General features: G+C 28.4%; 10 protein-coding genes across 15 annotated transcripts; 5 read left to right on the plus strand and 5 right to left on the minus strand.

Annotated features, from left to right (window-relative positions):
• Positions 1–159: 159 nt before the first annotated feature.
• Positions 160–2,850, plus strand: LOC114870909 (epoxide hydrolase 4-like). Of its 2 annotated transcripts, none has more exons than XM_046287178.1 (6): positions 160–865; positions 1,233–1,357; positions 1,451–1,726; positions 1,814–1,956; positions 2,028–2,282; positions 2,372–2,850. In XM_046287178.1, the coding sequence occupies exons 1-6, from the start codon at positions 653–655 to the stop codon at positions 2,542–2,544; spliced, it is 1,185 nt and encodes a 394-aa protein (XP_046143134.1). In that variant the 5' UTR covers positions 160–652; the 3' UTR covers positions 2,545–2,850. The 2 variants fall into 2 exon arrangements, with proteins under 2 accessions (XP_046143134.1, XP_029031967.1); XM_029176134.2 differs by having other exon boundaries at positions 162–865; positions 1,799–1,956.
• Positions 2,851–3,565: 715 nt separating this feature from the next.
• LOC123988142 (organic cation transporter protein-like) lies at positions 3,566–7,299 on the minus strand. The gene is made up of 9 exons (XM_046287169.1): positions 7,039–7,299; positions 5,449–5,732; positions 5,279–5,382; positions 5,055–5,209; positions 4,804–4,972; positions 4,407–4,732; positions 4,023–4,327; positions 3,810–3,946; positions 3,566–3,734 (listed from the first exon to the last, which is right to left on the minus strand). Exons 1-9 carry the CDS (start codon positions 7,058–7,060, stop codon positions 3,704–3,706), a joined length of 1,533 nt encoding a protein of 510 aa, XP_046143125.1. The 5' UTR covers positions 7,061–7,299; the 3' UTR covers positions 3,566–3,703.
• On the minus strand, positions 7,130–11,556 carry LOC114883210 (WD repeat and HMG-box DNA-binding protein 1). 3 transcript variants are annotated; one of them, XM_046287164.1, is made up of 14 exons: positions 11,199–11,556; positions 10,921–11,035; positions 10,686–10,837; positions 10,510–10,618; positions 10,196–10,438; positions 9,919–10,134; positions 9,572–9,859; positions 9,278–9,494; positions 8,980–9,204; positions 8,695–8,915; positions 8,388–8,630; positions 7,935–8,301; positions 7,550–7,855; positions 7,130–7,213 (listed from the first exon to the last, which is right to left on the minus strand). In XM_046287164.1, exons 1-14 carry the CDS (start codon positions 11,273–11,275, stop codon positions 7,206–7,208), a joined length of 2,787 nt encoding a protein of 928 aa, XP_046143120.1. In that variant the 5' UTR covers positions 11,276–11,556; the 3' UTR covers positions 7,130–7,205. The 3 variants fall into 3 exon arrangements, with proteins under 3 accessions (XP_046143120.1, XP_046143116.1, XP_029056611.2); XM_046287160.1 differs by lacking the exon at positions 7,130–7,213 and adding an exon at positions 7,271–7,361; XM_029200778.2 differs by lacking the exon at positions 7,130–7,213 and having other exon boundaries at positions 7,396–7,855.
• Positions 11,557–11,657: 101 nt separating this feature from the next.
• LOC114883209 (mitochondrial import receptor subunit TOM20 homolog) lies at positions 11,658–12,704 on the plus strand. Its single transcript, XM_029200777.2, has 4 exons — positions 11,658–11,866; positions 12,151–12,242; positions 12,326–12,499; positions 12,565–12,704. The coding sequence occupies exons 1-4, from the start codon at positions 11,746–11,748 to the stop codon at positions 12,604–12,606; spliced, it is 429 nt and encodes a 142-aa protein (XP_029056610.1). The 5' UTR covers positions 11,658–11,745; the 3' UTR covers positions 12,607–12,704.
• A 994-nt stretch (positions 12,705–13,698) lies between these two features.
• Positions 13,699–17,049, minus strand: LOC114883208 (porphobilinogen deaminase). Of its 2 annotated transcripts, none has more exons than XM_029200775.2 (7): positions 16,738–17,049; positions 16,483–16,641; positions 15,903–15,975; positions 15,612–15,795; positions 14,994–15,264; positions 14,599–14,915; positions 13,699–14,518 (listed from the first exon to the last, which is right to left on the minus strand). In XM_029200775.2, the coding sequence occupies exons 2-7, from the start codon at positions 16,528–16,530 to the stop codon at positions 14,344–14,346; spliced, it is 1,068 nt and encodes a 355-aa protein (XP_029056608.1). In that variant the 5' UTR covers positions 16,531–16,641; positions 16,738–17,049; the 3' UTR covers positions 13,699–14,343. The 2 variants fall into 2 exon arrangements, with proteins under 2 accessions (XP_029056608.1, XP_029056609.1); XM_029200776.2 differs by having other exon boundaries at positions 16,473–16,641; positions 16,738–17,048.
• Positions 17,050–17,851: 802 nt separating this feature from the next.
• LOC114883224 (BRO1 domain-containing protein BROX-like) lies at positions 17,852–19,762 on the minus strand. The gene is made up of 7 exons (XM_029200816.2): positions 19,662–19,762; positions 19,248–19,478; positions 19,069–19,164; positions 18,818–18,996; positions 18,565–18,740; positions 18,264–18,496; positions 17,852–18,201 (listed from the first exon to the last, which is right to left on the minus strand). Exons 1-7 carry the CDS (start codon positions 19,760–19,762, stop codon positions 17,955–17,957), a joined length of 1,263 nt encoding a protein of 420 aa, XP_029056649.1. The 3' UTR covers positions 17,852–17,954.
• A 156-nt stretch (positions 19,763–19,918) lies between these two features.
• LOC114883226 (lactoylglutathione lyase) lies at positions 19,919–21,107 on the plus strand. Its single transcript, XM_029200818.1, has 4 exons — positions 19,919–20,011; positions 20,382–20,677; positions 20,764–20,831; positions 20,911–21,107. Exons 2-4 carry the CDS (start codon positions 20,382–20,384, stop codon positions 21,096–21,098), a joined length of 552 nt encoding a protein of 183 aa, XP_029056651.1. The 5' UTR covers positions 19,919–20,011; the 3' UTR covers positions 21,099–21,107.
• A 351-nt stretch (positions 21,108–21,458) lies between these two features.
• LOC114883225 (GPN-loop GTPase 2) lies at positions 21,459–23,411 on the plus strand. Its single transcript, XM_029200817.2, has 8 exons — positions 21,459–21,549; positions 21,619–21,703; positions 21,774–21,881; positions 21,961–22,270; positions 22,346–22,551; positions 22,626–22,740; positions 22,824–23,019; positions 23,099–23,411. The coding sequence occupies exons 4-8, from the start codon at positions 22,150–22,152 to the stop codon at positions 23,334–23,336; spliced, it is 876 nt and encodes a 291-aa protein (XP_029056650.1). The 5' UTR covers positions 21,459–21,549; positions 21,619–21,703; positions 21,774–21,881; positions 21,961–22,149; the 3' UTR covers positions 23,337–23,411.
• Positions 21,633–22,120, plus strand: LOC114883228 (proteasome assembly chaperone 3-like). Its single transcript, XM_046288408.1, has 3 exons — positions 21,633–21,703; positions 21,774–21,881; positions 21,961–22,120. Exons 1-3 carry the CDS (start codon positions 21,633–21,635, stop codon positions 22,118–22,120), a joined length of 339 nt encoding a protein of 112 aa, XP_046144364.1.
• Positions 23,412–23,441: 30 nt separating the features above from the next.
• Positions 23,442–25,454, minus strand: LOC114883223 (trafficking protein particle complex subunit 13). Of its 2 annotated transcripts, XM_029200815.2 has the most exons (10): positions 25,362–25,454; positions 25,081–25,249; positions 24,933–25,017; positions 24,719–24,846; positions 24,531–24,654; positions 24,354–24,450; positions 24,057–24,283; positions 23,873–23,973; positions 23,649–23,796; positions 23,442–23,573 (listed from the first exon to the last, which is right to left on the minus strand). In XM_029200815.2, exons 1-10 carry the CDS (start codon positions 25,402–25,404, stop codon positions 23,481–23,483), a joined length of 1,215 nt encoding a protein of 404 aa, XP_029056648.1. In that variant the 5' UTR covers positions 25,405–25,454; the 3' UTR covers positions 23,442–23,480. The 2 variants fall into 2 exon arrangements, with proteins under 2 accessions (XP_029056648.1, XP_029056647.1); XM_029200814.2 differs by having other exon boundaries at positions 24,933–25,249.
• Between the last annotated feature and the right edge of the window lie 468 nt (positions 25,455–25,922).

The following is a 25,922-nucleotide window of genomic DNA, read 5'->3' on the forward strand; positions in this document are numbered from 1 at the left end:
AAATAACTTGCACGCACTTCCAGCTTACTGGATCTATCTTTTCTTAATGATTAAATATTCCTTATTAACACTAGACTAAACAAAATAAACGTCAGTTCCAATTTATCAAAATGTTTAATGTAATAGCTGACATATACAAATTAATAAATGTGTCATATTTCTCAAGAATTCTTACTTGCTATATTCGCAATCTTTTCCAATAGATGGCTTTCATAAGATTTCTAAGAACAAGTATTTAGTTGTAGATTTTATTGAGCTCATTTTGACGTTGAGAACCGAACCGATAACGAACCTCCTCGCTTCTCACGATGACCTCTACTCTCGTGGATCTACGGACTAAAGTTTTAATCAGTAATACATTGTCAACTTCACTGAAAACGCTGAATTTACGTTCAAACTCGCGAACGATATTGATTTATATCTTTTGATCAAAGCGGATAATCCTTTTCTATAATCCTGAAAGAACACGTGAATTTTGATACATTGCATACATATTATACTATCACTTATACAACTCTATACATATACGTATATAGGTATATTAAAATTGATAGTACCTTGCTTTGTTTAGTGTACGAGATAAATAAATTTGATGCGAAGAAATATATAAATTCAAATAGTACAGTCATCTTGTTTTCCCTGTTTAACAATTATGTATACAAACGAGAAGATTGTTCATGTATCAATATTCGAAATCATTAAATTACATTTTCTTTCTTTCTTGTGTGGCTTTTACTTAATAATAAAAAGATTTCCAAAGTGGATTTGGGATCCTAAGAAATTTTTCATGCTGCAGCAACGAGATAAGCCCCCTCCTTGTTTGGTGGACAATAATTTAGGAATTCATTCACATGTAAAAATCAAGGTAAGCAAAACTTGTAAAATATTTTTTAATCCAATGTAATCCGTGTAACACAATTTAAATTTTGAATAAAATTTATCAAGAAAATTGTATAAGAATTGTCGACCCCTGATAACACTTGACGACATAACTGTTCGATGTACACATTCGATTTCGATCGATCAACATGATTATATAGGTATTTACATATTTTTAGTAAATTTTAAAAACAACTGTGTCAATTTGTTTGTTTTTCTCAAGAATGATTGACTGTTAATTTTATTCTACGGACATTTGTGAGAAGTGTACAAATAAAAAAACTGCATTTATCAATAAGTGAAGTAAATGGATGTTTTATTAGAAATATTAAAAATTTTTGTTTCTTCTATAGGGTGTGAAGTTTCATTATGTAGAAGCTGGAGATAAAGATAAACCACTTATATTACTTCTACATGGATTTCCTGACTGTTGGTTGTCTTGGAGGGAACAAATACCATGTCTTTCTGTACATTACAGGTATAATTTATTTTTAATAATGTTTTAGTAAGAATATTAAGATGTATAGCACAGTAGACAATATCTAGAATAACAACTTCCTTGATTATTTAGGATAGTAGCAATAGATTTAAAGGGATTTGGAGATAGTGACAAACCAGCAACTAAACGTTCTTACAGAATTGAAGTTTTAATTGAGGAATTAAAACAATTTATTTTAACTCTTGGAGTAAGACAATGTAGTATAATTGGTCATGATCTAGGTGGACTTTTAGGGTGGTATATGGTAGCCTTATATGGGGATATGATTCACAAGTTTGTTGTAATTTCATGCCCCCATCCTAACTTTTATTGGAATAGAGTGACTGGGAATTCTGTATTTGATTTAAAGTAAGTCATTCATTTGCTGTTAATTAATAATGTATCAGTTATATATATCTTATTATTAATATTACTATTTAGATGGATGCATTTTAGTAGATTGCCATTTCTTCCTGAAATTGATGCACTCAAAGAAGATTTATCCATCATAAATGATGCATTTCAACATCTTCAGCTTGATGAAATAAATACTGAAAAAAACTACGTAGAAGCATACAAGTATGCATTTAGCAGAAAAGGTAATCTAAAAAAGAAATTATAATATTTTTTGCACACATGTAGAGAATAAAATGAAAATTATTGTTCCCAGAGGATTGGACAGGTGCTATTAATTACTTCAGAAATCTTCCTTTCATAAGACTTAATACAGATTCTTCTGAACAAATTTGTACTAGAACCCTGCTTATAGTTGGAAACAAAGATCCACTTGTGTCAATAGAAAACATTATACAAAGTTCTGAGTACATTGAAAAATTTAGCGTTAAAGTAATTGCTGGAGCACAACATTTTCCACATCAACAAAAATCAAACATAGTAAATACAGCAATTTTAAAATTCTTAATGGGTAAGTTATTTATTATATAAATTGTACTTATGAATTGTGGACAGAATTGTTCACGTTTTTGATAACATGGTAAACAAATTAATTTCTAGGTACAGTGAGTAACACAGAGAAACCACCACCCAAGAGTATTGTATCTTCTTGGTTTGGATCTCTAAGTAACACTGTTAAATATGGCAATCACATGTTTGATGCTGTTCATAAAAAGACTAGTGGTGTGGTTAATGTTTTACCTAGTAAAATATTAATATTCTTACCCAAGTAGAAATCTTAAAAATCTCAATTTTTCCAAAAAGCTACTGCAAGGCTTTTGTGTCCCTAGACGAAACAAAAATAAAAGAATTTTCTACCAAATGTATAATATTGCATAGTTTATAATTATGCATATTAAGTGATAATATGATGCATAAACATAAACAAAGGCTGAGTTATTTTTGTTATATTACTTCTATCAACATTTATATATTGTAAATAAGATTGTAATTAAGGAATCAGCTAAGTTTTATGTGAAAGAATTTTAATTTTTTATATGAGTTACATGAATATACAATTTTATTTTATTAATTATTTATTTAATGCATTCAGATATTCTTTCAACGAGAGACCCTATATCCTAGACTGTCCTAGAGAACGAGTTTTCGTTCGTTCTAATTCATACTAATATTGAGTATTTTAAAAAGACCGCCATAAATTGAAATTTTTAGATTTCGACCCTATTGCCATCTATACGAAAACGGCGCAAACTACTCGACGAGTTACCGATCGATTCCCAGAAACAAGGGAACACTGGCGCCATCTATCGGGAACTCGTTGAAACTACTTGCCGAATAGTTTCCGCGATTTCTTAATAGATGGCGCTAGTGCCCTCGTGTTTCTAGGAATCGATCGGTAACTCGTCGAGTAGTTTGCGCCGTTTTCGTATAGATGGCAATAGGGTCGAAATCTAAAAATTTCAATTTATGGCGGTCTTTTTAAAATAGAAGTCTGTCAAGCAATTATTTTAATAATTTTTCGAACTCGTACCGATCAAGAGATCAAGGTATGTCCAATCTGTCGTCACTGTTAGAAAGAGGAATGTTTTCTCATTGAAATAACTGCATTATTAAATAATGTGTAATATATAGCAAAATTATTTTTAATAATAATGTACATACGTGATAAAGCTATTTCGTCTAAAATGTTGTACGCAGTATTTAGTAAACTACTCTAAAATATTAATTACAACATCATACGTACCATGTTACTATAATATTTTTCAAATATTAAACTTAATTGAGTTTAATTTATTATATTTATAAGGATTTTATTTATTAAAATATATGTATAACAGTACAAAAAAATGTGAATTAAAAAGTATTATAGTTTCGTTGAAAAAGTTGAGCAATTTGAGCACGATATTATTTTCTTCCTGTTTGATAAATATATTACTTTGTTCTACTTCTTTTAGTTTGTTTTCTGTAATAATTATTTGAAAAATATTATTTAAGAATAGGTAATCAATACAGTATTATTTAATATCTTACAACTTACTTTCCAAAATTTTCTCCATCCTCAATGGTTTCGGGTAATTCACAATTCATTGTTTCTGGTAAAAAAAAGCATAATAGAGCACCAAGTAAAGGTCCTACCCCAAATATTACTGGTGGTAACCAAGGTTCAATCTTTCCCTAAAATTAAATAATAACATTTAGTGGAGTATGATCACATTGCATGCATAAAAACTGTACGAATAAAAAATATTACCATAGTCGCAATATAGGGCGCAATCATACTTCCAATTCTAGCACAAACACTTCCTAAACCTACTCCAGCGTTTCTAACTACAGTTGGAAATGCTTCACTGCTATATAAATATATTGTGGGAAAACTAAATGACATTCCTGCAAGTCCTAATGTAGCTAAAAATACTGTAAAATCCGAATTTGTTATCACAGTCAGTGAAAGTAAACTTAAAGCAGATAATAGATTACCACCCATTAAAATTTTTAATCGCGATACACGGGATATCAAAAGTAAAACTGCTATAGTGCCAGGTACTTCAACAGCAGCTAAAAAAATAACATTATACCTTAATAACTTTTATAAAAAGTTTAACGAAAGAACAATATTTTTCTTTATAAAGTTTACCTGATATAGCAACATTCACAAAGATATCACCATCAATGTAACCCATGTACTGTGCTAATCCAAAGAAACAGCTACCGCAAACAAACCAATTAATACATATACAAATAGTTTTTAATCTTAGATTTGGCGTTCTAAACAAATGTGTAATATTGTATTTCTCCTTATCTTGTTTGTGACGAATTTCTCTATTACTTTCATATGTTTCAATTGCTATTTTAACATTTTCTACCGGTATTTTATTTCTGCCAGCTGCTTTCATTAAAATTTGTTCTGCTTTTGATAATTTACCAACAGCAAGTAACCATCTTGGTGATTCAGGTATAATCCTGCAACACATGCAAGACTATTCAAGTTCATTTTGATTAAAACATATTAGTGTATAATTATTTTTACGTACCAGTAGTATGACAATAAAAATATTGATGGTATAGAAACTGCCATTTGAAAACCATCCCATGTACGTGTTAAATATGAAATTAAAGGATTCATTAGGTGACCAAGTAAAAATGGCACATGGAAAAGAACCGACATAGTTGATCTCCATTCTACTCCTACAATCTCCATAACTGTAATTTATTACATAATTTATTGTAATACTTATAAAAATTATATTATATTTACAATTTGGATAAATTGTTTACTACTTACGTAAAACAAAGCTAACAAGCATAGTACCACCTGTAGCTACAGCAGAAATAAATTTGAATATTACAAATAATTCATACCATGGAACAATTGCACTTATAATTCCAGTTATTGATTGCAATCCTATTGCAATCATCAAGGGTTTCTTTCTGCCAATTCTGAAAATGTACATGTCACTCCCAGTAATCTTATTTTATATTTATAATTTATAACAACTTTTAGCATACCTATCAGCCATTATACTGAAGACTAAGTTACCAACAAGAACTCCAAACATTATACAAGATTGTAAAAAGTTTGCTAATTGTTCACGGTCACAGACCAAGTCCCACTAGAAAATTGTAAAATTATATTTAACAATTTGTAAATTTATTCTAAATTAAAGGGTCATACTTACGCGAGTTATAATGCTATCCTTAAATATACGCTTGTCATATTTGAAACTTGTACATTTTTCCATAGTACCATTTCCTACATCTATATAACATTTCATTATTGTAGATTCATTAGTCATTGATGTTGGTGCAGCACATGAAAAATTGGTCGGTGGTGCGAGAAATATAATTGAAAGTTGATGCCAAGCTACAGGAAATTTTACTAGAGAAAGTGCTACAGCAATGACGATGTGCCATGGGCCCATAACGCCCATAGCATTTTGAACAACATCTAATGGTGTATGATCTGAAAACATATTTTTTCGTTATTACCACTTGAATTTTCAAATCCTGAGGCTATGTATGTACTATTCGAATTGTAATTACCGCCACTTAATTTTATCGACAGATGGTAAGAATCGTCAGTAATTAACTTTAATTTCATATTTTAAAATTCGAATATCAACGTACAGAATAATTTGTATTTAAGAAATGCAATAATGTCTTTTATAATATCAAGGAGGAATAATATTGAGAGGAATTATTTTGTACAATTATATTCAATTAAAACTAATATAATTCATAATATAATTAATGTCTTTATCACAACTTTATTGAGTATCATTAATCGTGTTGCAAGAGTAACTTTATTTTTATAACCGAACAAGTTTCTCATACAACTTTCCAAGTGCAATAACGGTACCTATGCGACATATACATGTGCATTACTCGCATTACCGTAATATGATCTTGAATTGGAGAAACGTTCGTTGTGCATTTAAAAATTTAAATTTAGTTGGTCATAAAATATAAAAATATCTACAATAAAATTCACACAATCTGAATTTTCAATATTCTAATTAAATTCGATTAATTTACATTTTGAAATCTAGAAACTAGTTCAGTTGTATGTATATGGAAAACATATAACAGCGCAGGCCGTTTATTAATAGATCATAGATAAATTATTAGAAACAAACAAGTAGTTGAAGAACTTTATACTGTGATTTTTGTGTCATGTTTATCCGTCATAATTTTCCGTAATGAACTGCATAATACCATAAAAATATTGAAACGCGGAAAATTTGATACGTTGACTTCGCTAACACAAAACATATTTTTGTTTTTCACCTTAGATAACAGCAGTAAAAGATAATCATTGCCATCGTAAATTGTCCACGGAAAAAAGAATTTGAAATGTTTACATATGTATCATTCTAGATCCTAGATAAGAAATTCCCAAGTTGACAACTGATAAAAGTGTGTCCCATTTAAACAAAATCACTTCAATTTATAGAATATTTATACATAAATTATTTATTTACATTTATATTGAATGAAATAATACTTTAGTTAAATTTTTTATTTTAATTCTATGAATAAAGAAACGAATTTCTATATCTACCATTGTTAATTCAATTTTCTTCCTATTAAAAATTATTGAATTTAATGTCATACATGAAATTTCAATTGTTTTTTCTCGCATGCGTGTCGCGATGATGCAATTAAAGACGCGCGGATTGTACCACCAAATTAAATGTATATTTAGACTCACTAACATTTCAAATTCTAACACAAATAAATGGAGAACAATGCCAAATATTCCTACTTACCTCTCATCGCCTTTTCAAGCATTGTGTTTTTAAATTTTGTTACTTTATTATTGTCCGTAAAATTACTAATAATGTACGATATCCAAGTGCTCGATACCTTCGCTAACTGCCGTGCTGAAAGTCTTACACAAACTAAAAGAGCTCCAATACTCTATTCTTTATCTGTTTTATCGATCTAGAATGAAAGATTTCTGGCGAGATGAAAATCTCAAATTACCAAATACCTACCTTATCGATACTTTTGACAATCTTAATCACTTTTGATTGTTACCATATCACGTTATCTAATAACGTATGTTTTTAAATCATCGATTAAACCTTACCTATGAATGGATATGAATGAATAAATGAACTATGTTAATGAAACAGTCTGATATTCATTGTGCATTACATGATAAAAAATAATTACATTAGCGTAAAACAATAAATTAAAAATTATAAAAATGTATCTTACATTATGGTAGAGGTATTTATTTGCTATATGAAAAGGAACTAAGCAGTGTGTTCAAACCTCGTTTCGGTTGATCATTTTGTTCACTTTCAGGGCTCAATTTCCTCTTTTTCGATTCCGAAGATTCAGGTGTATTACGATTTGGAATCACCTCCTTTTCTTTGTATCTTGCCAAAGCAGCTTTCGTTAAATCTGCAGGACTTAATTCAGGAAACTCTTCCTGTAAACTTTTCTTGTTCTTAGCGTACCAACTAACAAACGTTTCTTTCTTCGGTGCATCTTTTGCTTGTTTCGCCTTCGGTTTTAAAGCTATAAATGGTGCCGGTTTTTGTGGTTTATCCAATGTGATATCTAATCCAGCTAACCCTATTTTATTTTCAAGATGAAAATTAATTTAATAATATATACATAATATCATGAAATAAACAGAATATAATGATCATACCTTTTATAGTTGGAGAATTTCCGCTCTTTAAAAATGGATTATTTCTTTTCATTGATAACGTTTCATTCATCGATAAGGGCTTAATTTCTATATCTGGCTTTTTAATAGGTAATAAGATTGTTGATGCATTAAGATCATTATCTAGAGGTTCATCGTCGCTTTTTATTTCTTCTTCATCATTGTTCTTATTCTCTACTTCTTTCTCCTTTTCTTCCTCTTTTATATCAGCAATAGATTCTAATTTATTAGATAAAGCTATTCGGTTTATTCTTCGTGCATATTTAATTGCTAATTCTATAACCTTCTCTGATGCCATTTGTTCACAAAGTTCTACTGCTCGATATTCCAAATTGCTCTGGCAAGCGAGCTAATTAAATAAAATTATGAGATATATAAATAATTATTTAAATTTCGTACATGTATGATATGTAACATATTGAATATTAAACATACCGCAATAAGAGACAGCATTGCTTCATCTTCTTCTAACGGGTCACTTCCCAACTTCCATAATTTCAATTCTTTTTCTGTCTTTTCGCTTTCAAATTCACAAAGCGGTGGAATTAATGATATTTCTGCGATGACAGGACGCGGTGTAGTTGGGGGATAATGACTTCCTTTGCATAAAACGCAACGCGCCATACCGTGTTGCTCAGAAATTCCAATTATAAAATAATGATCTGCTTTACCCTTGGACTAATTTAAATTCATTATTATTATTATTCAAATATACATATAATGTGATAAACATTGATATTACCTGCCCATTCATATTACTAACAACTTTCCACAAAGAAGATCTTTTATTATAAACTTTAATAATATCATCGGCATCCATTAAAACTGGAGATCCAAGATCAGAAAGTCCTAACCACATAAGTTCTGATGAAGGTGATAATGGAAGACATAGTGTTTGACTATGTAAGGTCAATCTACGAATTTGAATCCACAGTAAATTCATGCATTGATCACCTGATACTCCTATACAAATATTTTGTTTTCATTAAAAAATTATTAGTAAGATCAATAGAGAAATAAATATTACCTATCCCACTGTGATAAGCAACCACTAGATTATTTTTGAGTCCATTCATTGCCACCACAGGACCTGGTAAAGCTATCATTTCACGCTGCGTTCCGGCGACTGTAAAAATTCTTAAATATCTCTTAGACGTTGCAAGCGCTACGAAATTATCACCAGCAGCGATGCATTGTCCTTCCTCATCCTCAGGAAGATTTAACGACCATTCTTTGTTTCCAGACCCCCAGCCTATTTATTCATTAGCTGTAGTTATCTTAAGTGAATTGATCAAAAATAATTCATATAATCATATAATACTAACCTTGTAATGATATTACAACAAGTTTACTTTGTGTATCACTACTTGATGGACAATTTAGTGCCAATGCTTGGGATGATAAAGCTGCTATTGTATGCCTTAAGTAATTATTAATATGCATACTACGATGGATCGTCACATCATGAAACTCTACTTCAATACTACATTCATCACCATCTTCAGAAGTAAAACATCTTACCATACCAGTGTCATTCCAAACCTATATAAATTATCATTGTATATAAAATCTGTAATGTATAGTTTTATTGATATTTAAATTAAAAAGAAAAAATTTACCATAAAACGGGACAGTAAATGTAATGGAGATGAACCAGGTTGAAATGGTGGTTGTAAATGAATTTCAGGTGAAAGAACATTTACATCATGTTGTGATTTTTCAGATGCTGCATCAGATTGACTTTTATCATCTTCATTATCTACTGATGCTTTAATTTTATTTAAAGATATAACATTTTCTCCATCATCATCATCATCATCATCTCCTAACACATCAGTATCATTATCTCTAATATTTCCGTTTGTTTCTACATTCAGCACATTACTTGGTGACTTATCATCGAATATCTAAAGAAAATATATTTGTTAAAATAATGGGAGAAAAAACAGATTTTAAATATATTTACCACATCAACACATCCTAATTGACCCAAAGAATCACAGAATGCTATCTCATCTGGCTTATCAACATTCCAACATAATGCAGTGATTTTAGAATTTTGCTGGTGTTCAATATAGCCAATTAATTCCTTTGTTTGTGTATTCCAAACAATTATTTCTCCATTTACTGAACTAGCAGCTAATAATGTACCACATTCAGAAAATTTACAAATACTAATTTCCTATATTATGAAGAATAATATTATTTTTTTTATATAAAATGTACAGATAAAAAGAACTTACACTTTTTATATTAATGCACTTTAAACGAAATAATTCTTTCCAAGAAGATCTTTCCACTATAACTATGTCCTTTGAAGATGGATATGCAAGACAACTTCCATCTTTAGGGTGAAATGAGGGTACACCATATGTTTTAGCCAAAAAAAATGAGTTACATTTGGGTACAATATTAGGCCAAATATTTACAGCCTTTTTTTGTTTAATACTCCATACACGTACTGATCCATCTGCACTTGATGATGCCTAAACAAATCATATTTTGTAATGGTTATTGCTATTGAAAATAAATTGCTGATTAATTAGATATACTTCACCACAAATTCTTCTTTGGGATCCAATGATAGACCCAATATAGGAGCTTCATGCCCTAACAGCTCTATGTTATTTGATGTACTAATATCAGTAACTTGAATTCTCATATCACTGTAACATATATTAAACATGAGTTTATTATATTAATTAAAAATTATTCAACTAATGTGTCACGTACCAAGATCCTGATACTATAATGTTACTATCTTTTGATGTTGCTAATGCTGATACAGGGGCTGAAAATCTAGTGACTATTCCTTCTTTTTCAAGATCAGGATAATTAAGTATTTGAACAATATTATTGTCATTGCCGACAAATATTTTTCCATTCTAAAATTAAGATATTTATAAGACATTAAGGATATAAGTAGATACATGTGTAAATATATTTCATATTTAAAATACATGTATACCTTTGATATAACTGATATGGCCTGCTCAGAGACACAGCTTGCAGCTGGATCATCATCCATCAAGTTCAACCAGGATCTAACATCTCCATCTGATCCACAAGTAACAAGTCCTCCCCTATCATCACAGGTACTTTTAAAATATTTATCCCTTCTGTTGTTTTACTTTATTACATTAAACTCTTCTGATATAATGATACAATTTTAATTATGAATAATAATCAATATTGGTATTGAAAATTATAAACAAAATATATCTTTTTAGGCATGCTTCCACTTACTTCTCACCCGTAAAATAACAAACATGCGTGTGTCCTTCAGGATGTGCATAACGCATGGGTTTCTTTATTAATGGCATCGTTTAATAATTTAATGAATAACTTTTCAAAACATGTATTCGTATATTTACTTTGCTAAATCTCTAATTATAAACTTCGGACTCTTTATACCCATACTTTGGCGCGCATTCTAAATCTTAAGTTCGATCAGAAAATACATAAATCCCTACGCATATTTTTTATATAAGATGTAAAGAAAATATATTAAATGAACGCTAAATAAATTTATTTAAAATTACATCTATAATTATATGTACAAAACGTTTAAATACATTCACAATACGATAAGAATTTGTAAAATCTTCGTAACAAGCTAGGGAATTTATTAATTATATCATAGCCTTTTAAAGCACATGTTGAAACACTGCTTCTGCTGCTATATTCCGTACATTTAGTAGCAGACGCAGCCTTTTCTAGGGTGACCGAAGAGGCAATGAGGAGTTTGTAAATTTCGTTATTATAAGATTTAAGTTTATATATTACAATCATCATGATTTCAAAGGCTGCAGTAGGTATTGCTGTTGGAATAGCTGGAATATTTGTTGGATATTGCTTTTACTTCGATCAAAAGCGTCGTAGTGATCCAGATTTTAAAAAGAAATTGCGTGAACGTAAGTCAAGTCTTAGTTTCTATTTCCATAGAGAATTCTCTACACCATGTGATGTATTTTTAATGGATTTTATATGTGATTCTATCTAAAAAACTGATTGTTATATTTACTAATTGTTTTGATAATAGTGATTGTTAATGAAAAATAATTATCTTCGGAAAATTACATTTTACATTATTGTTAATATTTTGAAATGCACGTTTAATGTTTGTTTTAATCCTCTTAATATCTGAGGATGATATACACATTTAATTTATTCAATGTGTATTGTTTCATATTTATAGGTAGAAAAGCTAAGAAGCAAGCTCAAAAAGCTAGTTCAAAAATTCCAGATTTAAAAGATCATGAAGTTGTTCAAAAATTCTTCTTCCAAGAGGTTAATATTATATATTTAAGTGTTTAATTATCCATTGATAATGTCACTGTTAAATTATTCTAATATGTTTTAATTATTATAAGGTTCAACTTGGAGAAGAAATGCTTTCATACGGTGATATAGAAGGTGGAATTGAGCATTTAGCAAATGCAGTTGCTGTTTGTGGACAACCTACACAATTATTGCAAGTTCTTCAGAAAACACTGCCACCACAAGTTTTTCATCTTTTATTGCAGCGAATACCAGCTATTAGCCAGGTATGTGATAAGATTAATGTTTTAATAGGATAAGGAATAAGGAAAAATTTTGCTTCTTGTTACAGAAGCTATCTCAAACTGCAATGGCTGAGGAAGATGTTGAATAAAATAATACTAAAATTTACGTTGACTTTTAAAATAAAATCTAACTATTAGTAGAAGTGTATGCCTTCTTTTGATAATGTAGACATTTGTGTGACTTTAATCTTGTGAAACTTTCTAATTATGTGGCATGTTCTCCTTGATTAAACTTCCATACTCCTTAATACTACATGTTAATAATCAAGAATGTGATATACATTTATGTGCATTTAAATTTTAAATAGAAAAATCTTAACTATCTTAACTTAATTAACTATGATGTTCATTTAAAAATTACAGTTAACTGCCGCAATGATAAGTCATACAAGTAAAATATCTTTGATTAAGGTGGCAATAAATATATAATACACAAAACTTAGAAAGATTTCTAGTGTCACACAAGATTTTCTTAATCTCTTTATATGACTGTAATAAATTGTTCATATTTGTTAAATGTGTAGCAATTTTAAGAGAGAACAGAAATGGAGAAAAATAATTGAACAAATACTAAAATTGAATAATGTGTTTGATTTTATAGAAATTTCAAAATGCATAATTTTATGCATTAGTAGTAGCATGTTGAAACATTAGGCTCATTCAATGAGGAATTCATATGAAATGTGATCATAAAATAACAGCATTTACAAATAGCTACAGAAATGCAGTTATGTCTATATATTCTTAATAAATATATTTTATAGAATTTGCACAAATTTATGCAAAAACATGTATTCTACCTTGTGAATATAAAAATTGACATCCTTATAATAGATGTATTAAGCATATGTACATGACATTATTTTCAACGGTACTCACTAGCATATTAAACACTTTATAATTATTTTTTTGTATAAAAAATGTTCTATTCTTATAAACTAAAGGCAATAAGAAAGAATTATATCTAGTATCAAATAAAAACGGTTTTTCTTAAAAACTGTATCATGTAAAAACAAAATGAATGTTATTAATAAAAGAAAAAAAATAAGTTCAATAATATCCTATTGTTTTTACATGTAAAACAACTTTACATTGTCGATAAATACATTGAGGAATTAGTACTATCTTCTATTAAAAAATTATGGATATGAGATCTAGGTATATAAAGATCTTTCCACAGATTAATATATAATATATAACTTTTTATTTCCTTTCATTCCCTTCAATGTACAATAGTAACTATACTGTACACCATAACTGTACAGAATTTTTTCTTCAAACAATAAATTTTTTATAAATTATCCAGATGTAAACAACTGACAAAACAACAGAGTAAAATAACAAACTCAAATATAATTTATAGTACATATTTTCTAAATATATTTCATCATAATACTATGTATCAATATAGAATAGTTTTCTTGATAATGATATTTGTTTAAAAAAAAGTAATATGTACATATATGGAATAGCTTCAGTTATAACACTATTATATTTATGACCTGTATGCTATATTACACAATCATTCAAACAATGCAACAACATTTTACATGATTTTAAAATGAAAATACGGCAGTGTATAGCTTTCACTTAAACTGGTTTTACTATTGGCAACTTTTGTTTGTGTGTAACTGCTAAAATGATGAAATGATATGACAAAATCGGTAAACATTTAAATTATAACAAACTGTACAACAGGGTATTATCGATTTTTTTTACAGTTCATAATATTTTGTACTTTTTACACTGATCAGATCTTACTATATACATTTTCAGAATGTTTTCATCATCAAGAAAACCTTATATTTCAGTACTATTCATCAATTCTATTTAACAGTTAAAATTTCATTTCTAGCTTCTTCCATAATATCGAGAGCATTCTTCTCTATAAGACTTTTTGCAAGATCTTTACCAAGTTGTTCGGCACCTGTAAGACTCATATTGCTTACTTTACCAGGTACAACACTGCAGTAAAGTTTCGGTTCTCGATATGGACATTTTCTGTCATGTAATAAATGTACATTTTTATTAATTTTCCGAAAAATAATACTTTAGGAACGAACTCATCTAAGTTTACTTACTTCGGAGGTTCTCCATCATCATCGGGTATATAAAGTTTGCTTTTAAAGGTATCTTTAACAAGTTTCTGTCCATCTAAAGACCATACAGCACCAGTAATAGTTAAATTCTTATCTTCTAAGGTCGAGGAAACAGCGACTGGCGCTGAACATCCACCTCCCAAGGTTTTTAGAAAAGAACGTTCGCATACACATCTTAAAGTTGTATCTACATCATACAATGGTTCCAAAAGGGACAATATTTTCCAATCTGCTTCCCGACATTCAACTCCTAATGCACCCTGCCCTACAGCATACAATGTACCTTCCGGTTCTAATAACTACAAATACCGGGAATACATATAAATAATAATAAAAAAGGTAACAACAATTTTATATAAATTTACAACGAAAATTACCTGACTTATTCTATTTTCCCAATTCATTCTTTTTAAACCAGCAGCTGCTAAAATAATTGCCGCGAAAGGTCCATTTTCATCGTCCAACTTTCTTAATCTAGTATTTAAATTACCACGAATATTTTGCACTTTTAAGTGTGGCATGTTACGAGCTAATTGAGCCGATCTGCGTAACGAACTAGTACCAATAACACTACCTTCTGGTAAGGTAGATAATGTTTTGTCTTTGTACTTTTTAGACATAACAACTGCATCACACGGATCTTCGCGTCTGTAAATTTTATTTTAATTAATACAAGTTTTATTTTACTTTCTTTTGTGAATTAGATAGATGAATTGAGGTAACATTTATTTGCATATCAAATACAAAGATATAACATATTTAAAATCATACAAAATAAAATATGTACAATGTTAATGCACAGGGATATTATAATTGTCAAAATATAGTCAAAATGTTACTACGTAAGTAATATGCATTTTATGTATGCAATATGTCTCTTTCATGAATATGATAATTTTATTGCAAATTTAAATTTTAAATCTGTAATCATCCATTTTGGAATAACAAAGCATGAATAGCATGTTAATATGTAGTTAATTTAATTTTATGCTTACTTTAATATTGCCCCTAGGACCATTCCTTTTGGCAATGATGTTGGTAAATCTTTTAATGAATGTACTACAAAGTCAACATTGCCATCTTCTAAAGCAAGTTCCAACTCTTCTGTAAAAAGAGACTTCTCACCAATTTTAGGTAAAGATTTATCTAAAATCTTGTCTCCTTTTGTGTTCATTGTAACTGCAAATTATAATATTTAATACATATTTAGTAAAATTTTAATAAAAATTTTACAAAAAATATTAATCATTTTTCATAAAAAAAAATTTATTTATAATTTTTCTTACCTATTTCAAATTCCTTTTGTGGATTATATTCTTTTAAACATTTTATCACATAATTTGTTTGAATCAGAGCCAACTGCAATAATAATTACAAGTACTTCAGATATGTAATGTAAATATCACATTTTTATTAAATGTACAATTTTGTCATATTCTTTTACAAAATGATGGTTAAATAATTAGATCAACTAAAATACTGCTGCTTGTTGGAAATTGAATATTGCATATGTAAATATTCAATGTAATAAGCACTAGTAAAAAGTGCTGAGTAATGGACCATTTAAAACAATAAATGACACTTCTAACATTTTACAAATCATGCATTACATCATTTATTCATGATATGAATTTTCTATTCGGATAACAGGATAAAATATATATAATCATATTTTGAATTGAATTTGAATAAAATATTTTGCTTCCTGTATCCTTAAAAAATAATAGTAAAATATGTTTATCTAATTGTTATTGCTTCCGTTATTATTATTACATAAGTTTCTAAAAATGAAAGTATCAAATAAGAACAAAGAATATAACAAAAAACATACTATCAAAAAAGAAAACGTTTTGTACATTTATGTACCTGGCTTTGCCGAGATCCTACTCGTATTACGTCACGTGTATCCGTCATCACAGCAATTTAAATTCCCTCACGTTCTGTATATTGATTACAACAGAATCTTATCAATGATTATTATTATGTAACAAAGTTACCCTATTTCGGAATGTGTCAAATGTAATTCTGTTTAAAGGACAAAAAGAACCGAATTTAGGTCAAAGACATGAACAACTTTCACTAGATTGCTACACTTAAAAGTAACCTCCAGGATATACTTACAAGAACTTGAACACAGTATTAATAAATATATAAAATATTTTGAATTCTATTAGATGTAGCAGATTTCACAGTTACTGACACTGCAGCAGATCGTGAAAATAATCAATTGATATATAAAAGGTACTACATTCTTAAGACGCCATATTTTTAGTACAAAACGGCACTGGAGAACGTGATCACTGAAAGCGACCAACTGGAATGAATCAAGAATGGAATGCTGATACCGTTCCGACCAGTTCCGACTATGTAATCACGAAGCGAAAGGTCTGACGGTGATTTAATGTTTTTTGAATGTGTATGTTGAATGGAATATTGAATACAATGGCGGGATGTTTAAACAAGTAAAGTTTTTTCTTCTTAATTTCGCTTTTCAAACTCACATTTAATATAATTAATTATAGTTACATTATCAGTAACAATAATCAAATGTAATTTAAGTGTAATTAAAAGCTCTGATTGAATTATGGTGTGTGTAAATAAAAAGCAAGCAGTGGCTACAGATAGTCACTGCTTCAGTGACTACGCAAGCTTATTAACTATAATACAATCAATCTCTTTACAGTTTCTGTAGATATAAAATTTCTTTATATGGTGCTTACAATATTTGCTTTGAATATTCAAAATACTTTGTTGAAAGATATATGTTATGTATAAAATATTTCATATAAAAACAGTTATGACTGATTATGTGAATATTCCCTACAATTATCTTTCATTATTATATTTATTGTAAAATAAGTTACAATAAATAAATTGCAGAATGAATGTTCCTTTTCAAATACTGATTTATAGTAACATTCAAATAATATAAAACTCATGACTGACAATTTGAATTTTATAGCAGTTAATGTACAAATACTAGACACAACAAATCACATATACAATATTTTTTTAATGTGTATTGCACACTGTTAACAAAAGGAAATAAAATTTTAACAAATATACAAACAAAAACATGTATATAAAACTGTTTTCACTTAAATCAATGATTTAATTGCTGCAATAGTTCTTGATTAAAAATATATACTATCTGTGCATAGTACTCCATATATAAATAAAAATATTCAGATGCTAATTAAATACTAAATGATTAATTTGTACATATACACTTTTCTTTTAAATAAATTAAGCTTTTAATGTTATAGTAACATTTAAAATTATTAGAATAAAAAAGTAGTAAATTTAATTTACTACTCATATTGCTGCATTAGCGAAGCCTATTGTAATATACAACCACTTGCATTTTTAGGGTCTTTAGTACTGTGATGAATTGCATCCTCCTTGACAGGAGGTAAATTTTGTTCTTTTTCAACTTTTGCCGAAGTTAAGCCTGATAATGTTTTATATACATCCAAATTCCATACAGGATGATATGATTGCATTTGAAAATCGATAGGACTCACTAAACCGAACGTGGCTTTGGTATCTAATACTGGAATTTCTCCTGGTATTTTATGATGGTAACTATAAAATAGAAATAGAAATTAAACAAACTATTACATTACATGCAGGTATAAAGTACTTACATTAAACCGTTCTCTCTGTTACATTTGTCGAGAGTAAGTTTTACTATAGGGGCTAATCTTTTGAATACAGTATGTTCATCTGGCTTTATTTTAGGTGCCGGACCATTTATTTTTCCATACTCTTGACATAATATTTTCGCCTTTTTTAAGCAAGCTTCACTTTCTTGTAAAGCTTTAATTGCTTCCCCACATTTATCCATAGCCAATAAATTTTCGCCACAATAATTATAAGCCTATAAAGATAAGCAAAGAAAAGTATAATTTAATTTCACATAGTTAATATTTCTAACATTTCACTTACATAAGATTGATAAAATGCTGCTTTAAATTCTAAATATTTAATCCATTGACCTGTTATTTCTGCTTTAAACGAACGTAATGTATTAGCTGCATCCAGAAATAATTTACTTGTTTCATTAGCCAAAGCTGATATTAAATTGGCATTATGTTTTAGTTCCACTGCTCTTGCTACAGTCACTGTAATATATTGTATATGAAAATTAATAGTCAAGAGGAAAAGTAATAATTATATGTTATAAATATAGGCAATAAACCTTCTTGTGCTTCTGCTGTACACTGATTCACGTATGCATTTAATATTCGTGGATCTAAATCACTTCCTAATGGTGGAGGATTTGCCAATTGTGGTAAAAATTCTGTTTGTACAAAAGTAAATATTCCTGCAGCCCTTCTTAGCATTGTATGTACATCTTTTGCTTCATTCATATTTATGCTGAATTATATTTATATTGTATTATACTTTTTATAATATTCATTTTACATATTCAAGATTGATTATACTTACTCATCTTTAGCAGCTAACATTGCAGCATGTTTCATAAACCAAAGTCCTACATTTACACTCATATTAGCTGCTTCATAAACAGAATCAGCACTAGAACTATAATATGAAAGTGATATTTTAAATTATGCTCAATACTTATTCCTGTTCACAGGATAACATATGTAAAAATTATATATTACTAAGTGTTTGTTCCCAATAATGTCTGTGTCCACTTATATATAACAACATTTCTGAGTTTACTAGGATTCGGCCTGCCAACATGTTGATCTTGTTCCGCTACTGAATTTATTTCCCATATAAATCCATATAATAAACTTAAATAGCTATGAAAAGCTGGTTCTATGGTATCACTGGAATTATTTGGATTTTTTATTACATCTAAAAGACGAATTCTTGATAGTTTTAAATCACTGAAAGATAAGAAAGTTAGATAAATGTACTGTGGAAAATATTAATAATTACAGGTACCACATAATTATTTTTTACAGTAAAATCATTTATTTTATAGTATAGTATAATATAGGCACTTAAAGTATTAATTAAGCACGCAAAGAACAAAATGCGTTTTATTACATCTAATAAATATAGCTAACCTGCACAGTTTTCTTGTAGCATCAGTTGGATTAGCTATTTTTAATTCAAATTTTTGATTTGTTGTTGCTTTTAATACATTACGATGAAACCAATGTGCCATGTTCTTAATGATTTAAATGAAATTGTTCCTATTAATTGTATCTAACTACTTGAATTATCCAGTTTGACAGATAAGGCAACAAGGTAAAGCAGACAACATAACATACCTACACAATCATACTGTACTCAATGAAAGATATTCCACTTTTTGAAGATGGAAGTAGTAGATCGTGTAATCTTTCATACGTTCTGATTACGCTTAGAAGGGTGTGACAAAGTGTTGATTGTTATATTTATTATTTTCTACAAGGTAATAATCATACAATAGTGTAGGTGTTGTTATATATTCATAAGTTATTATCCATTGATGCAACGATTTTGTCATGACAACTTCACACATTTGTGATTTAACCTATTTAGTTTTAACACAACATATACAATATAAACATAACATTATTTAAATAATTTTTGTGTTTTAATTTAGTAGCACTATAGTTTTATGAAAAGATTTTCAATTTATTTATATTATATATAAAAAAAAAAAGAAAATAAGGCATTTACAAACAATAACAGAATTTTATCACCAAGTTAAGTTATTTACATTGAAATTTAATTTTTTGTATGTATCATAATGAATTATATGGTAGTATTTATGTAAAATTTCATTGTATTTCTTTTAGATGGGTGAACCTACAGGATTAACAAATAGTGAAACACGTGAACTGTGTAAAGAACCTGATCCTGCAACGAATGGTTACTTTGTGCAACAAACAATGTATCGTATTAAAGATCCAAGAATATCATTACCATTTTATACCGAAGTACTCGGTATGCATTTATTACAGAAAATTGATTTTCCTGAGACCAAACTCTCTTGGTATCTTTTGGGATATGAGAATCCTAAGGAAATACCTACTGATAAAAGAGAAAGTATTGAATGGACATTTAGCCGTAGAGCTACTATAGGACTTGCTCAGTAGGTTTACAATTTAATGTATAATAAAGAATTGTTTAATATTATTATAGATTAGTAGCGTATGAAATATCAACATTTCCTTACAGTAACTGGGGAACAGAAACTGATCCTGATACCAAATTTCATAATGGAAATTCAAATCCTCAAGGATTTGGTAATATATTTTAACTATTACATAATTAAAATATATCAAATATAATATTTGAAATTAAATATACTTTTTTAATGCACAGGTCATATTGGAATTGCAGTACCTGATATTGAAAAAGCATGTGAAAGATTTGAAAGATTAAATGTTACATTTGTAAAGAAACTAAACAATACTAGGTTAAAAGGATATGCTATGATCAAAGATCCAGATGATTATTGGATTGAAATTATAAGTTCAACGAGTATTGCAAATATAGTATTAAATCATTAATGTTTATTATATGAAATATTTTCTTTAAATACCCTCAAGTTCTAGGTTAGATTTTAGACAATGAAAAAAGCTGTACCTCGCCTTTGCACCATTGTTTTATATTTTTGCCAATTCTTTATTACTTTTATAATTACTGTTGAGTATAGTTGGGAAAGTATTCCGCCATTGATGGACAGAACCGTATACATACATATAATTTATACGTATAAATAAGTACTTTATTATTTTTATGGTAACTGTAAAAAAAAAATTGAAGAGACCATAGTATTAACTGTATACACCAGATGGTACCACATTAATGTTTATTGTAATATAACACTGTATTATCCGCTGTAAAAATTGTGTTGTGTATAGTGCAGTATAGTGTATTACACAGCTATCTGTATAAATTCAACGTTTGTTTTGAATAAAATCGGTAGCAAGTATTAAGCGCTTTTTAAATATGATATAAGTAAGTTTTACTTAGTAAATCATTGAGGTTAGATTTGTCGGCATTAAACGTTTATAAATTTTGATATAGATAATATAATAAATATGAAAAGTCATGCTTGTGCCATTATTACTAACGGTGGTCATCACACTGATATTGCCTTGAAGATTTACAGGTAAGTAAATAATGTAAGTTTAAGATAGGTTTACATTATTTACTGACATTTGTCCATTAATATTTTTCAGTAACCGTGTATTAATAATTGCAACACATTTAAAGAAGTTAGGATCATTAATAGCAGTAACTAAAGGATCTTCATTTCATCAGTTTAATAATAGTATATATTCTGCAAAGTGAGTATTTGTCTAATCATCCTATAATATATTAATTTCATATTAATTTGATGTAACAAGTATGTAACAAATATTTTAGGGTTTTGTTTGGAAGAGATGATATTGAAATTGTGGCAGCTGCTCGTTATATAGCAGAACAGATTAATTTAGATAAACCATTATTGATATCATTATCCTTAAAAAATTATGAACCAGATACTTTGAGAGCTATTGCTAATGCTCTAAAAGAATCAAAGTGATATTACTGTTATAAAACAAATGTGTAAATATGAGTTTGATATTTGGTCAATTAGTAATTGGTCCACCAGGAAGTGGAAAAACAACATATTGCCATGTTATGAGCAAGTTTTTGGAAAAACTTGGTAGAAAAGTGGCTATTATCAACATTGGTAAATAACTGATAAATGTTTTACTAATAAGTAATTTTGGTATTAATGATTTTTATAACATTTTTACATATTCAGATCCTGCAAATGAGAATATGGAATACACACCAATAGTTGATATATCTGAATTAATAAAGCATGAGGAAGTAATGTCACATTATGGACTTGGACCAAATGGAGCTTTAGTTTACTGTATGGAATTTTTAGAAGCTAATGTAAAATGGTTAATTACAAAGATCTTAAATCTAAAAGATCATTATATTATTATTGATTGTCCAGGACAGGTATATATACATATGTATTATATATTATGAAACATTTATATATTTTTAAGCTATAATTTAATGTTTTTCAATAGGTTGAATTATACACACATCACAAATCAGTCAGTATAATTGCTGAAAAATTAGCCCAAAATTTAGTAAGGTTATGCAGTGTACATCTTGTTGACTCTCATTATTGCAGTGATGCTGGTAATTATATTTATTATATTTCTTTCGTATAAATAATATACTAAAATGTGTTCATGTACCATTATTAATTTTTTGGATTGTAGGTAAATATTTGTCTTCATTAATTTTATGTACAACTACTATGCTGCAATTAGGTTTACCTCATGTTAATGTCATGACAAAATTTGATGAAATGAAAAAGTTCAGTCAGTATCTAGATTTTAATATAGATTTTTATACTGAAGTACTTGACTTAAAATACTTGTTAGACAAACTGGACGAAAATCCATTTACATCAAAGTAAGTTTGAAATCATACAATAAATATTTAGAAATGTTCAGAGTATGAAAACTTATGTATTACACGTTTTGCACTTTAGGCATAAAAAACTGAATGCAGCTTTCGTGTCATTAATAGAAGACTACAGTCTTGTTAGCTTTATACCATTAGATATTTCTAATCAAGCTTTATTATTGCAAGTAAAAAATGCTGTGGATAAAGCTAACGGCTATATTTTTGGAGGAAACGAACCGCAAGATGTTCAAACGTTACTTGCTTGCGCAGTGGGAGCAGTAAGTGAAACCGAAAAAACATCCACAATAGATGAGTACTTCTAAAGAATTTATTTTCTAAAAATAATCCATTTAATATTATTTTGTTCATATTAATATCATTTGATGTATTAATAAATATTTGGTCTATTTGGAAGAAAAATGCTGCAGTTTAATAAATATATTTTTATTATTTTATAAAACAACATATTAGTCTTTTTGACTGACAAATATTTGTGTTAAACCGTCGTAATCATACACCCTCTTCAAAAATGTATCTACTAATTTTAATCCTGAAATGATCTAAAATATTACACATTATGATGTTAAATAGTATACTACTATCTTTTAAATGCTTTTATCATTAAAAGTACTTACAATGATACCGCTACGTAATGGAATTAAGCATAAAGGAATATCTATTGATACACCAGGTTTTAATGTTCCTATTGTTGTGTTAGATATTCCACACCATGCTATAGATTCATTCGATTCCAAGCTCAACATTAAATCCATACTTCTTTCCCTAGCAAAAACGATAAAGTTTAATCATTTGTCAAATTTCCCAATTATGGGCTATAGAAATAATGATTAATACTTACGACGTATTAATGATGTGGCAATTAAAATTAACTGATTGTTCAAGATAAACTTTTAAAGGAATATCTTTCATAGTAACTCTTATATCGCCGTATTCAGGCGCCTAAAACGAATATAAAATATTTAGATGAATCGAATTATGAAAATCTTAATCAATTATAAATGAAATAACACAATTTAACAAACCGTTCTTTGTAATTGACTTGTTTGTAATCTTCCTCTTTCTCCTAAGTTACTTCTCCACACAATATCAAATTTACCAATGTTTGTTGCATTATGCATCATTTTCGGATCTTTCAATAAACTTAACTGCGGTTTTAAGCAATATAAATATTGTCTACTGCAATCGGTATCTAATAAATTAACTAATCCATAAATGGATTCACCTTTTTCATTTGTATTTAATGTTGATACTGAAATGATTATAATGATCACACGTGAGCTCAGAATCTGATTATTTAAAGTAATGTATAATGCACTTACCACTAAATAAATGAGATGACTCAAGTGAAACTTTCTCTAAACATATTGGCCCTGCTGTCAGATTTTGTATTTCAACTTCTAAATATACTTCATCTGACTTTAAACAAAAATTTGATCTTAATAAATCTCTCTAATACACAATTTTTTATACAAGGTTAATTATTACAAAAATATTACCTCTGCATTATAAAACTTTGTTTTTACATCTAATGGCTTAACCACTTGAAATTTAAAATATTTTCTAAACGATTGAGATATGCCTCCTAAATTTGTAGATGTATAAGTTACTTCACAAACTAGTCTGAAAAAGGGGATCACTGCATAATAAACATACATTATAATATTCTTTAATTGTATATTCTTACATATGTGTTCCTATTTCTTTTACTTCATGATGTATTACTTCATCAACTGTATTATCAGGTGCTAAATCTTTCATTTCTCCATTACTACCACAAAGAGGAATAATTTGAGTACTTGTTTGTAAATCTGCCTATGAAATGTTATTAAGAATGAATGATAACTTACACATATACAAAGTTTCTTTGTATATTAAAAACATAAAAGGATATTACTTACTTTAACAGTTACATTTTTTACTAACTGATTACTTCCATTATGTACACAAAGATAACTTGAAAATATTTCACCTAAATATATATTCCTGGAAAGAAATATACACACAATTTTAATGTGAAATTGTTGATATCTATTTACATATACATACCCAAAACTTTGTGGTAATACCATAAACTGTCCTACTGCAAGAGTTTCCATTCCTTGTAAAGCAGTACAATCATTTTTAAGCTCATTATTTAATGTATTACCAGGAAGGTCTGTTGAATCACATGTAACAACTACTGGACTTGCAAGTGTGGGTCTTGTTAATCTCATCACTAAAAGATAAAAGCAAAATCAAAATATAACTATCATCAATGTCAATATTGAAATAATCATTGGTTATTTCTCTAATTAAATTTAAAATTATGTAAGAGTCATTTTTATTACCTTTCAATTCTAGCAAATGTTCACTTTTTGGTTTAGTTTCCATTATAAATATTTATAATAAAAAATAAATATTTACTGAAGTGAAGTAACAGTAGTTGACATTAATGTTTCCTAAGGAATATAACCTGTGGAGTACTTAACATTCGGCTCGATTCGACTGCTGAATCAATAATTGGATATATTAATCATCAGATTACTTTTCAAGATGATGTTATAACAGTTTTCTCACAATTTTCTGTTTTATAAAACAACGATGCATGTATAAACTCTAATAAAGCATAATATAAATGAAATAAATATGCAATAAAATCTGTTAAACTTTTAAAATTTCTACGAGAAATGTTCGTAGCAGAATGAAATTTTGAAAATCTATTGAATTATTTAAATACTTCAAGCATAAAATTAAGAATGATGTATTCACAACATTGCAGGCACAATATTAAAAAATGTAACATGAAACTTTGACATGTAGAGTTTTATTGAAATTTCACAAGAGGGCGTATGGAATGCCTTCTCCTGCATTGTTGTTAAACGAACCTAATGCATTTGTAAACCAAAGCT

The sequence above is a fragment of the Osmia bicornis genome, chromosome 1 (genome assembly GCF_907164935.1).
Source record: "Osmia bicornis bicornis chromosome 1, iOsmBic2.1, whole genome shotgun sequence".
In the NCBI taxonomy this organism is placed as follows: domain Eukaryota; kingdom Metazoa; phylum Arthropoda; class Insecta; order Hymenoptera; family Megachilidae; genus Osmia; species Osmia bicornis.